Here is a 12,203-nt window from a genome sequence, read left to right on the forward strand (position 1 = left end):
AATCCTAAGAACCGCTGAACCTCTTTGACAGACTTGGGGGTGGGCCAGTCCCGGACGGCCAGGGTCTTGGCTGGATCCATCTGGAGTTGGCCCATCCATACAATAAAACCCAGAAAGGAGACCTCGGGAACATGAAATTTGCATTTCTGGGCCTTAGTGAACAGATTGTTCTGTAGCAGCCTCTGGAGAACCTGGCGGACATGGTGGCGGAGCTCCTGCACGGTCTTGGAAAAGATTAGGATGTTGTCAAGGTAGACAAAAACGTACAGGTTAATCATGTCCCTCAAGACGTCGTTGATTAGGGCCTGAAAAACAGCTGGTGCTTTGGTGAGTCCGAAGGGCATCACCTGGTACTCGTAGTGCCCTGACGGGGTGTTAAAGGTGGTCTTCCACTCGTCTCCTTGTCGGATACGGACGAGGTGGTATGCGTTCCGTAAGTCCAACTTGGTGAAGACGGTGGCGCCTTGGAGCAGGTCGAATGCTGTGGACATCAGCGGAAGGGGATAGCGGTTGCGCACAGTGATCTTGTTCAGGCCCCTATAGTCAATACACGGTCGGAGCCCCCCATCCTTCTTGCCGACAAAGAAGAAGCCGGCACCAGCAGGTGAAGTGGAGGGTCGAATGAACCCAGAGACCAGGGCTTCCTTGATGTATTCCTCCATGGCCTTGCGTTCTGGCTGAGAGAGGGAGAACAGTCGGCCCCGAGGAGGAGTAGTCCCAGGGAGCAAGTCGATGGCACAGTCGTAGGCGTGGTGCGGAGGAAGAATGGCGGCCCTGCTCTTGCTAAAAACCTCTTTCAGATCCCAGTACTCTGTGGGAACTTGAGATAACTCTGAGATCAGGAGGCTCGGCAGGAGACACAGGAGAGCTAGAGAGCAGACAAGAGGCATGGCATGCAGGACCCCATTCCACAACCTGGCTTGTTACCCAGTCTATGCGAGGGTTGTGGCGAGTAAGCCAAGGAAGGCCTAGAATAACTGGGAACTCGGGTGAATGAATAAGGTGCAGGGATATTTCTTCTTTGTGACCTTGAGACTGGAGAAAGACTGGAGAAGTAACTTGGGTGACTCTTCCGTCACCTAAAGCTTGGCCATCCAGGGCAGACACAGACAGTGGGACTTCAAGAGGCGCAGTCGGGACATTGATATTTTGGGCGAAGTGGATATCCATAAAGTTTCCTTGCCGGATGAACATGAGCTTTCTGGCTACGTCTTTGCTGATGTCTGCTTGATCGAAGACACGAAGCATCTCCTCCGTAAACAGCTGGAAATCAGAGCACTCAGAGATCAACCCAGATGGCTGTTGCCCAAGCTCGTGCCTTACCAGCTAACAAGGTTATCACAAAGGCAATCTTGCAGCGATCCATAGTGTAGGTGGTAGGCTGGAGCTCAAAGGTAAGTTGGCACTGGGTAAGGAACTCCTGACACTCACTGTGCTTGCCGTCATACCTCTGTGGTGCAGGAAGGCTGGGTTTGCAAGGTGAAGGAGGCAGCATGGCAGGAGGCACTGGAGCAGGAACGGATGGTAGAACAGGAGATGGGGGCAGAGAAGTCAGCTGTGCCAGGGTTTTCCCAATTTGCTGAAGCAGTACCTCGTGGCGAGCAAGGGTCTCACATTGGCTTGCAAGAGTCCGTCCATGGTGGATCCGAGGAATGTTAACACGGCCATCATTCCCTGCTGGGTAGACAGTTGAAGAAGCCTCTGCTGAGTCGGTCATGACGGAGTCTTTCTGTTAGGGTTTTGCTGGGATTCGAACCCGGATCGCTGGTGTGATAATCCAACAAACCCCCACTAGGCGAGGGATGACTCAAGTGCAGAGGTGTGAGGCGTAGGTAGAGTATCAAAAAACAGTTTATTTACAATATATACAATCCGATGGAAAAAAAAACAAAAAGAAAATCCAAAAGCTCAGAAGATGACCAAAAATAAAAATATCCAAAGGTTCAAAGTCCCAAAAAACAAAAGGAAAGGCAAAAATGCAGAACACTCAGAAGATCAAAAATACAAAGTCCAAAGAAAGCAAAAACATCAAAAACACAAGGGCACAGGCAAGATACGTGGGACAGAGGAAACTAGCACTCGACAACATAGTATAAAGACTCCGTGACTAGGGGGGAACAAACAGAGGGGTATTTATAAACAAACTCATTAAGGAACAGGGCGGGGCAGGAAACAGGCAATCAAGACAAACACAAAACACAGTGGCGGCCTCTAGAGGCCAAAACAACCATGACAAGATAAACATAACAGCGGCCTCTAGAGGCCAAAACAGTCCCAGTCCTAACAAGTGCAGATTGCTAGGGTACCCATGTGAGATCATCCACAGAAGAAACTCAGTCACAAATGCATAAGCTCCAAGTAGAAATGGAGCATCAGGATGAATCAGGCAGATTTGGAGGGCAACACATTTTCAATACATTTATTTGTCCAGTGGAAAAGGACCAGCCACCCTGGAATCATGTATAAGGGTACAGGTTTTCTTGAACACCCATTGTCTGTGTGGCAACTAAACTTTTTTTTTCTTCTGATATTTGGTAATTTCCTGACCTGTGCTTGGGAGAGACCCATTCTTGGGAAAAGTAGTTAAGAGATCAGATACTTTGGCAAAGTACCAAAAGGTCAAAGATTTAAGTCTCACCAATAAACTTTCCTGAACAATCTCTTCTTTAAGAAAATAAACTACTAATTGTAAATGTGCAAATAAAATCTGTGTCATCTGGCTGTATGGATTGTGTGAATCGTTGAGATTTTGCAAATGTATACATGAAAATTGGAACTGTCATGTGCTGCATGTTTTTGAGATCAGCTCTTTTTACCACTATGATAATTTGTTGCAGCCCCTGTCGTGTGACATGCTCCGATGAATCACTCTCACAGTGGGGATAATGAATGTAATTAAGAACAGCATTGCTATTCATACACTGCATAATGCAATTCTGAACTGGTCATCCAAATCTAAGTCACCTCATTAGATTTTGCTCCTCCCTCCTGAATATGGGAAAATAAAACAGTCTAACCAGAATATTAGGCCAACTTGAGAATTACTATATGAAGAGCAAGTATGAAACCTCAGTGTGCACTGCTTCTGGTCCTGTTGGTCATCTTAGCTCTGCACAGTAAGTTTTGTCAACATGTTTTGGCTTTATTTTAATAAGCTTATATATTGCATATCCTTCATGCTTTGCATAGCTTTATGTTGCTGTGGGTAAAAATTCAAATGACATACAATAAGAAACAGGATTGTTTTCTATAGTTAATAATAATAATAATAATAATAATAGAATGCAACATATACAGTCTTGCGATGACCTGGCGACTTGTCCAGGGTGTACCCTGCCTCTTGCCCATAGTCAGCTGGGATAAGCTCCAGCTTGCCTGCGACCCTGTACAGCATAAGCGGCTACAGATAATGGATGGAACATGTACTATATTAAACACATACTATATACTGTACAGATACAGTCTAGATTATAAAACAAATGTAATCATTTAAATTTTACCACTGCATTGTTGAGTTCTAAAATTTGAAAGTGTGGATTAATTTTCATCAGCTCTGACATTAGTTCCAGCTATAATTCAAATAATACATTTATATAATAGGTTATTTTTTCTATAGTAAAAGCTCGTACACAGGGTCGTATACAATCTGTATAAGTTCAATAATAAACAGATTATTTAATAAAATATATAATCATTTATATCATGACATTTTCAGTAATGTGATGTTTATTTAATATTTCTGGAAGGAGTCAGCACTGGAGGCTCTTCAGGACAGAGGAGTTTATGCATTACAGTTATTTAGTAACATGACAAGCTGCATTCTCTTAGCTCAAGAGAGAGAATAAAAAAAAAGGCTGATTAGGAAAGAACTAGTGATAGTGAAGTGATAACAGGAACTAACGTCTCACAGATCTTCCAAGATATTAAATTTATAAAAACAAGATATTTCATTCACTAATAAATTAAAACTGGAATTGCTGGCAAAATCATTGTGGTATAAGAGGAATCAAACACTTCAGGATGTGCAGTTATAGGAAATTAATCCATGTTGGGTTGGTAACAGTAATTCTGCTTTGTGTTGGGCTGTATCACACCACCCCAGTGTGGATTATTTTCTGATAACAGCATGCCCTCATGTGTTTTATTCCTTACTTTTGGTATGTTCATAGGGGTACAAATTAATGTCATTTGATTTCAGCTAGAGGAAATGAAGCTTTGTCATTCGCTTGGGCCTGTGTTGCCCTCAATGGAGTTTGTAGACAAGGAGCATGTCTGCCTTCAGAACTCTACTTCGGACCGTTAGGATGTGGGAAGAATTTTTTGTGAGTATTTTGTTTATGATAGCCCTATTCATTATAACTATTATTCATATCACAAAGGTCATGTCTAGGTGTAAATATGCCATTTCTTTGCACTGTCACTAAGAACTGTGTGTATGTTTTGTTTTTTTCCTTTCCAGATGCTGTGTCAAATTTCCTTTGACTGCTGAAAATTAAATTAGAAGGGGGTTGTACCTGAAGTGCTGCCCATCATATGAATTTAATAATAACCAATCCTGGAATAAACAAGCTTTTTAAATAAATGTTTGAGAGTGCAAATTGTCATTTGCAGCAGCTATTAGTGTTGTCACGTGGTATTGTTGATTTATTATTAAGTCATGCATCATACACAGAATTAGGTGTGAATAAAGTTCCAGTATTCAAAAACCTTTTACATTATATATTATGGTAAATGCTTATATGAAACAATGTGTAATATATAATATGGAAAACTGCATAACATTGTTGTGGAGTCATATTGCATTCATCATGTTTCTTAATATGCCTCACAGCCTCTTAATACATTAATTAGTGTCTAATTAATTGGAGTTGTATTTCATGATAAATACTACTGTATTTAAAGCTAAATCCATTTTCATTTTAAATAAATCAAAAACTACTGTGAATACTATTAATGTGACTTTTCAGTAGATGAACAATGAAACACACACACACACACAAAACTTCACAGTAATAAATAAGTGCCAGCTGTTGGATGATAATATTTTTGACTTATCAGTTAAACAAATTCTTTACTGAACTATCATTTAAGTGTTCTGGAAATAATGCATCATATGTAAAACAAAGACAAAATACATATGCCAGCAAATGGGAAATTTGTCTAAAGTCAAACTTTACTGACACCAATAGATTGACATTTTATAAGTCTATTACTGAACACCACAAAACTACAGATTCAACACTTACTATAGTAATAAATGATCTCCTGTAACAAAAAACAGAGAGAAAGTTTGTGTTATCATAAGCATATACACTCACTGGTCACTTTATTAGGTACACACATGCACTTGCTGTTTTATGCAGTTATTTAATCAGCCAGTCCTTTGACAGCAGCACAATGCATAAAATCATGCAGATACAAATCAAGAGCTTCAGTTAATGTTCAATTCAAACATCACAATAGGAAAAATTGTGATCACTGTGACTTTCACTGTGGCATGGGTGTTGGTCCCAGATGGACTGGTTTGAGTATTCCAGAAACTGCTGATCTCCTGGGGTTTTCACAAACAAAAGTCTCTAGAGTTTATGCAGAATGGTGCAAAAAAAAAAAAAAACACACTGAGTGAGCAACAGTTCTGTGGGTGGAAATGCCTTGGTGATAAGAGAGGTCAGAGGACAATGGTCAGGGGTGGGTTTCCCAAAAGCATCGTAGCACAAAGACCATTGTTAAATGGTAGAGCGAGCAGCACAATGAACACACTCTATCCTGGTTAAGATGCTCTTAGCATTAAGAGGCTTTTGGGAAACCCACCCCAGATTGGTTCGAGCTGCCAGGAAGGATATACTGTATGTATGTATGTATGTATGTATGCAAGTTGGAATGTTCAGACCTTGTGTCCCAGCCTCACTGATGACCTACAGCAGATCGATGACACATGCAAGACTGCCGTCATTGACAGGGAACTTTCCCGACTAAACGTTGATGTAGCCTGCCTCCAGGAGACTCAACTGGCTGACAGAAGCACTATCAGGGAAGCAAGTTACACCTTCTATTGGCAAGGGAAGTCCTCTGATGAACCTTGACAGCATGGTGTCAGCTTCATTGTGAAGAACTCACTCACTGCCTTCATCGAGCCTCCATCAACAGGCACTGAGAGGATCCTCGCCCTCTGGCTGTCCACATCCTCAGGCCCAGCCAACATCATCAGCGTATATGCTCCAACCCTGACCGTGAAGCCTGGCCCACCTGTCTTGGTATTCACGCTAGGGGTAAGATCAATGAAAATGGTCAATGACTGCTGGAGTTGTGCTGCTTCCATGGCCTTTGCATGACCAACACCTTCTTCAAGTGCAAGAAGATCCACCAGGTGTCTTGGAGGCACCCATGTTCCCACCATTGGCACCAGCTAGACTTAGTCATCACCAGGTGAGCGGATCTTGTAAGTGTTCTCCTCACTAGAAGTTATCACAGTGCTGACTGTGATACGGACTACTCCCTTGTGGACAGCAAGGTGCAGCTAACACCAAACAAGCTGCACCACTCCAAGAGAAAGGGCTGCCCATGCATTAACACCTGCTGTGTAAGCGACTCAGAAAAGACGCAGCATTACATCAGGAAACTGGAGGAGGCTCTTGCCGTGAAGACACCGGTTGATACCATCGACTCCAAGTGGTGCCGCCTCCGTGATGCTGTGTACAACTCAGCCATGGCTGCCTATGAGAAAAAGGAGTGGAAAAATACTGACTGGTACGAAGCCCATTGGCAAGAAATGGAGCCTATGACTGAGGCTAAGAGGAAAGTCCTCCTGGCCTACAAGGCTGCACCTATCCCCAGCACACTAAAAGCCCTCAGGAATGCCAGGAGAATCACCCAGCAGACTGCCTGTCACTGCGCCAACACATACTGGCTGAACCTCTGCAGTAGTATACAGACAGCTGCCGATACCGGGGATGCAAAGAAGATGTACAAGGACATAAAGAAGGCAACAGGTCCCTCTACCACCAAGACTGCACCCCTGAAGTCCAAGTCAGGTGAAATTATCACATATCAAGGGAAGCAGCTGCAGCATTGGGTTGAGCATTACTTTGAGCTGTCTACAACCCATAATGTCATCACAGACATCGCTCTGGATGCCACCCGAAACCTACTTGTCATGGAGGAGCTGGATACCCCACCAGCTCCTTACCCCTAGCGTGTCTTCTGGATGAACTCAGAAAAGCAATTGACTGCCTTGCTTGTGGAAAGACCCCCAGGGACGACCGCATCCCACCAGAAATACTGAAGAGCGGAAAACCTGCACTAATCCAGCCCCTACTTGAACTCCTCTGCCTCTGCTGGGAACAGGGATATATCCCTCAGGACATGCGGGATGCTACCATCATCATTTTGTATAAGAGTAAAGGGGACCACTGCTACAATTACTGGGGCATCTCCTTCCTGAGTATCATTGGGAAGGTTTTTGCCCATGTCACCCTGGTTTGCCTGTAGACTCTTGCCTCTCATGTCTACCCAGAGTCTCAGTGTGGCTTTCGATCTGGCCAGTCAACAGTAGATATGATTTTCTCACTTGGTCAGCTGCAGGAGAAGTGTCATGAACAGCAGAAGCCCCTCTACATAGCCTTCATAGATCTGGCAAAAGTGTTCAACCTGGTCAACCAGAGTGAACTCTTCAGGCTACTGCAGAAGATCATCTGTCCCCTTTGACTGCTAGCAGTGTTCACTTCATTTCATGACAACATGCACAACACAGTCCACTACAATGGTGCAACATCTGAGGCCTTCCCAGTCAGCAGCAGAGTGAAGCAAGGCTGCGTCCTTGCACCGACATTCTTCGGCATCTTCTTTTCCATGCTCCTCCTGTACGCCTTTGAGGACTGCAGTGAAGGAGTCTATATTCACACCAGGGCAAATGGCAAGCTGTTCAACATCACCCACCTTCACACCAAGACCAAAGTCACTGTGGTACTCATCTGCGAGTTACTCTTTGCTGATGACACAGCCTTGACATCACACATTGGAGATGGATTGCAGCAGCTTGTCAGTTGTCTCTCCCATGCTTGCAAGGAGTTTGGGCTGTCCATCAGTCTGAAGAAGACTAACATCATAGCACAGAGCACAGACCACCCTGCAAACATCGCCATAAATGGGTGCAACCTGGAGGTTGTGGAGAGTTTCACCTACCTTGGGTCCACCATTTCTAGCTCACTCTCCATTTATGCAGAAATAAATAGTAGGATTGCTAAGGCTGCTGCAGTTATGACCAGAGTGAACAAGAGGGTCTGGAACAACCCCAGCCTCATTGAAAAGACCAAACTGCACATCTATCAGGCCTGCGTGCTCAGCACACTACTATACAGCAGTGAGGCATGAACCACCTATGCAAGCCACGAGAAAAACTCAACAGCTTCCACCTGAGACACATCCAATGGCAGGATAAAGTATCAAACACAGAGGTTCTGGAACGCATCAACATGGCAAGCATATTCGTCCTTCTCAGTGAAAGGCACCTTCGCTGGCTTGGCCACATCAAAATAATGGATCCAGGATGAATTCACAAGGACCTTCTTTACAGCGAGTTGGCAGAGGACTCACAACCAATTGGATACCAATGACTGTGCTACAAAGATGTCTTCAAGAAGGACATGAAGCTATGCAGTATCAACATCAACGCATGGGAAAGCCATGCAGAAGATTGCTCTGTTTAGAGCCTTGCTGTCAGACAGGGTGCACAGAAATCAGAGAAGGCAAGGTCTAAAAACCTTGCTGAAAAGAGGGCCAGGAGAAAGAGGGAACAACAGCTGCCTCAACAGACATCTATGTTCGTATGCAGTAATTGCAACAGAAACTGTCACTCGTGAGTTGGTCTATACAGCCACTCATGCAGGTGCAGGTAAGTTTTGCCAAGAGAAAATGAGGATGCTACACCATCATATCTCAAAGACGGAAGGATGCCATGTGTATGTATGTATCGGTGTTGTAGTCGAGTCACTAAACCTCGAATCCGAGTCCAGTCTGGAGTCCTCAGTGTTCAAGTCTGAGTCAAGTCCAAGTCATTAAAGAAAATTTTGAGTCAAGTCCAAGTCGAGTCTAAATCGAGTCCGAGAACAAGACTCCAACTGCACCATTTGACGGTGGCTGTTGCTGCCTTTATGTGAAACTGTCTCTGCTACTGTGTTGGACTAATGTTACTGCTTGACTGCTCCATTTTAGTTAACAGGCTACAGATACAGTGTCTTGCAAAAATATGCATCCCCCTTTGTGTTTGTCCTGTTTTGTCGCATTACAAGCTGGAATTAAAATGGATGGGGGGGAGCACCATTTGATTTACACAACACACCTACAATTTTAAAGGTGAAAATTGTTGTTTTATTGTGACACAAACAATGACTAAGATGAAAAAACAGAAATCTGGAGTGTGCATAGGTATTCACCCCCCAAAGTCAATACTTTGTAGAGCCACCTTTTGCTGCAATTACAGCTGCAAGTCTCTTGGGGTATGTCTCTATTAGCTTAGCACATCTAGCCACTGGGATTTTTGCCCATTCATCAAGGCAAAACTGTTCCAACTCCTTCAAGTTAGATGAGTTGTGTTGGTGTACAGCAATCTTCAAGTTATGTGACAGATTCTCCATTGGATTGAGGTCTGGGCTTTGATTAGGCCATTCCAAGACATTTAAATGCTTCCCTTTAAACCACTCCAGTGTAGCTTTAGCAGTATGTTTAGGGTCACTGTCCTGCTGGAACGTGAACCTTTGTCCCAGTCTCAAACCTCTGGCTGACTCAAACAGGTTTTCCTCCATAATTGCCCCGTATTTAGTGCCATCCATCTTTTCTTCAGTCCTGACCAGCTTTCCTGTCCCTGCAGATGAAAAATATCCCCAAAGCATGATGCTGCCACCACCATGCTTCACTGTAGGAATGGTGTTCTCAGGGTGTTGGGTTTGTGCCACACATGGCATTTCTCATGATGGCCAAAAAGATCAATTTTAGTCTCATTTGACCAGAGAACCTTCTTCCATGTGTTTGGGGAGTCTGCCACATGCTGCTGGGCAAACTCCAAACGTGTTTTCTTAAGCAATTACTTTTCTGGCCACTCTTCCATAAAGCCTCTGTGGAGTGTTTGGCTTAAAGTGGTCCAATGGACAGATACGCCCATCTTCACTGTGGATCTTTGCAGCTCCTTCAGTGTTATCTTTGGTGTCTTTTTTGCATCTCTGATTAATGCCCTCCTTGCCCAGTCTGTGAGTTTTGGTGGGTGGCCTTCTCTTGTCAGGTATGTAGTAGTGACATATTCTTTCCATTTTGCTATAATGGATTTAATGGTGCTCTGTGGAATATTCAAAGTTTGGGATATTTTTATAACCCATCCCTGAGTCATACTTTTCCACAACTTTGTCTTTGACCTGTTTGGAGTACTCCTTGGTTATCATGTTGCTTGCTTAGTAGTGTTGTAGAGTCAGGGTCCTTCCCTGGCTGATTTATACAGACATCATGTGACAGATCATGTGACACTTTGATTGCACACAGGTGGCTCTTAATCAACTAATTATGTAACTTATGAACTGAATTGGTTGGACCAGCTCTTATTTAGGGGTTTCATATGAAAGGGGATGAATACCTATGCATGCTCCAGATTTCTGTTTTTTTTTCATATTAATTATTGTTTGTGTCACAATAAAATAACAATTTGCACCTTTGAAGTGGTAGGCATGTTGTGTAAATCAAATGGTGCTAACCCTCCAAAAATCCATTTTAATTCCAGCTTGTAATGCGACAAAACAGGACAAACACCAAGGGGGATGAATACTTTTGCAAGACACTGTAAAAGGCTTGCTCGTTGCTCAGCAAGCCCCGCTATCAACAGGGCAAATAACATAAGATAGGGTTAACACTAGCTAGTTCATTGGTCAGCAAGCAAGCACTGATATCAACAGAGCAATTAACAGCGTGTCACTTACTTCTCTGGGTGTAGCCTTGCCAAATGACGATTGAAGGTCAAGGTTGTCCCCGTCATTTCCTCAATAGTTCTTCTACATATGGAACACATAGCAGTGCATTTTTTCCCACTGCACGAGAAGTCTGTATAAGTAAAGTGGACAATCCTAGGGGCATTCTCTCCAGGTATTTTAGTGCCATTAACGTTAGTTTGTTCCTGAACATGACGTATGAACAGGTGACTGTGCATTCTCTTGCACGAAATTAGTATAAAAATTAATGTAGATATAAATATTTTATGCCAAATGGGATGTTACAAAAAAATAAAGATAAAATCCGAGTCCTCATCTCCAATTTATGAGTCCGAATGCAGTTAATGCATGAGTCTGAGTTCAAGTCCGAGTCATCAGTGCTCAAGTCCAAGTCAAGTTACGAGTCCTTAAAATTAGGGCACAAGTCAGACTCGAGTTCAAATCCTGGACTCAAGTACTACAAGCCTGGTATGTATGTATGTATGTATGTATGTATGTATGTAATTTGACCCCTGCAAAATCTCCCTGGCCCACCCTGTTACCAAGCTGGAACTGGGCCTGGAATACTCCCTGTCCTGTACATTTACCTGTTCCCAACACGCATTCACCTAATTCATTCACATTCATGCACTTTCAGCTAATTAAACAGTCCATTGTGAGTTGAATTGGGTGTTAGAGCAGGAAACACATTAAAATATGCAGGACAGGCGTGTTGCAGGGCTGGGAACCTGAAACATGTGGCTGAGGTAATCCTCAAAATGCACTTTTTCAACCTTTTACATAGTGTCATTCAACTGACATTTTAAAACCTAAACATTAAAAAAAATCAGTGTGTACAGTCTGAATTTTAGTGATGGGGTTTTTTTTGTTTGTTTGTTTGTTTGTTTGATTTGTTTTACTATACACAAACAACTCCAGAGTTGTTTCTTCTGGGTTTTCTGGTTTCTTCTCACCTCCCTAAAAAAGGAGTGGATTGGCTACACCAAATGTACAGTACACTACTATTGAGGTATTTCACCTGACGTCACAGGGTCACGTGACGCCCTGGTGTCCGCCATTTTGAACGTCAAGCTACATACTAATGCTGCAGACAGAGAGGGAGAACCAGCTTGAAAAAAAAAAACGTGTTACAGACACCTAGAATAGATTAATTTGTCAGTAAGCACTCTATAAATAACCATGGTGTTTGCTTGTTGTGCTGTGGGCTGCCACAACAGACAGGGACAGCGTGAAGGA

The 12,203-nt window shown here is 43.3% G+C and overlaps 1 protein-coding gene across 1 annotated transcript; it reads left to right on the top strand.

The window, feature by feature from the left end:
- The first annotated feature begins 2,595 nt into the window (after positions 1-2,595).
- On the top strand, positions 2,596-4,781 carry defbl1 (defensin, beta-like 1). Its single transcript, XM_060935091.1, has 3 exons — positions 2,596-3,116; positions 4,199-4,322; positions 4,460-4,781. Exons 1-3 carry the CDS (start codon positions 3,062-3,064, stop codon positions 4,494-4,496), a joined length of 216 nt encoding a protein of 71 aa, XP_060791074.1. The 5' UTR covers positions 2,596-3,061; the 3' UTR covers positions 4,497-4,781.
- The last annotated feature ends 7,422 nt before the right edge of the window (positions 4,782-12,203 follow it).

Source organism: Neoarius graeffei, chromosome 12 (genome assembly GCF_027579695.1).
Source record: "Neoarius graeffei isolate fNeoGra1 chromosome 12, fNeoGra1.pri, whole genome shotgun sequence".
Taxonomy (NCBI): domain Eukaryota; kingdom Metazoa; phylum Chordata; class Actinopteri; order Siluriformes; family Ariidae; genus Neoarius; species Neoarius graeffei.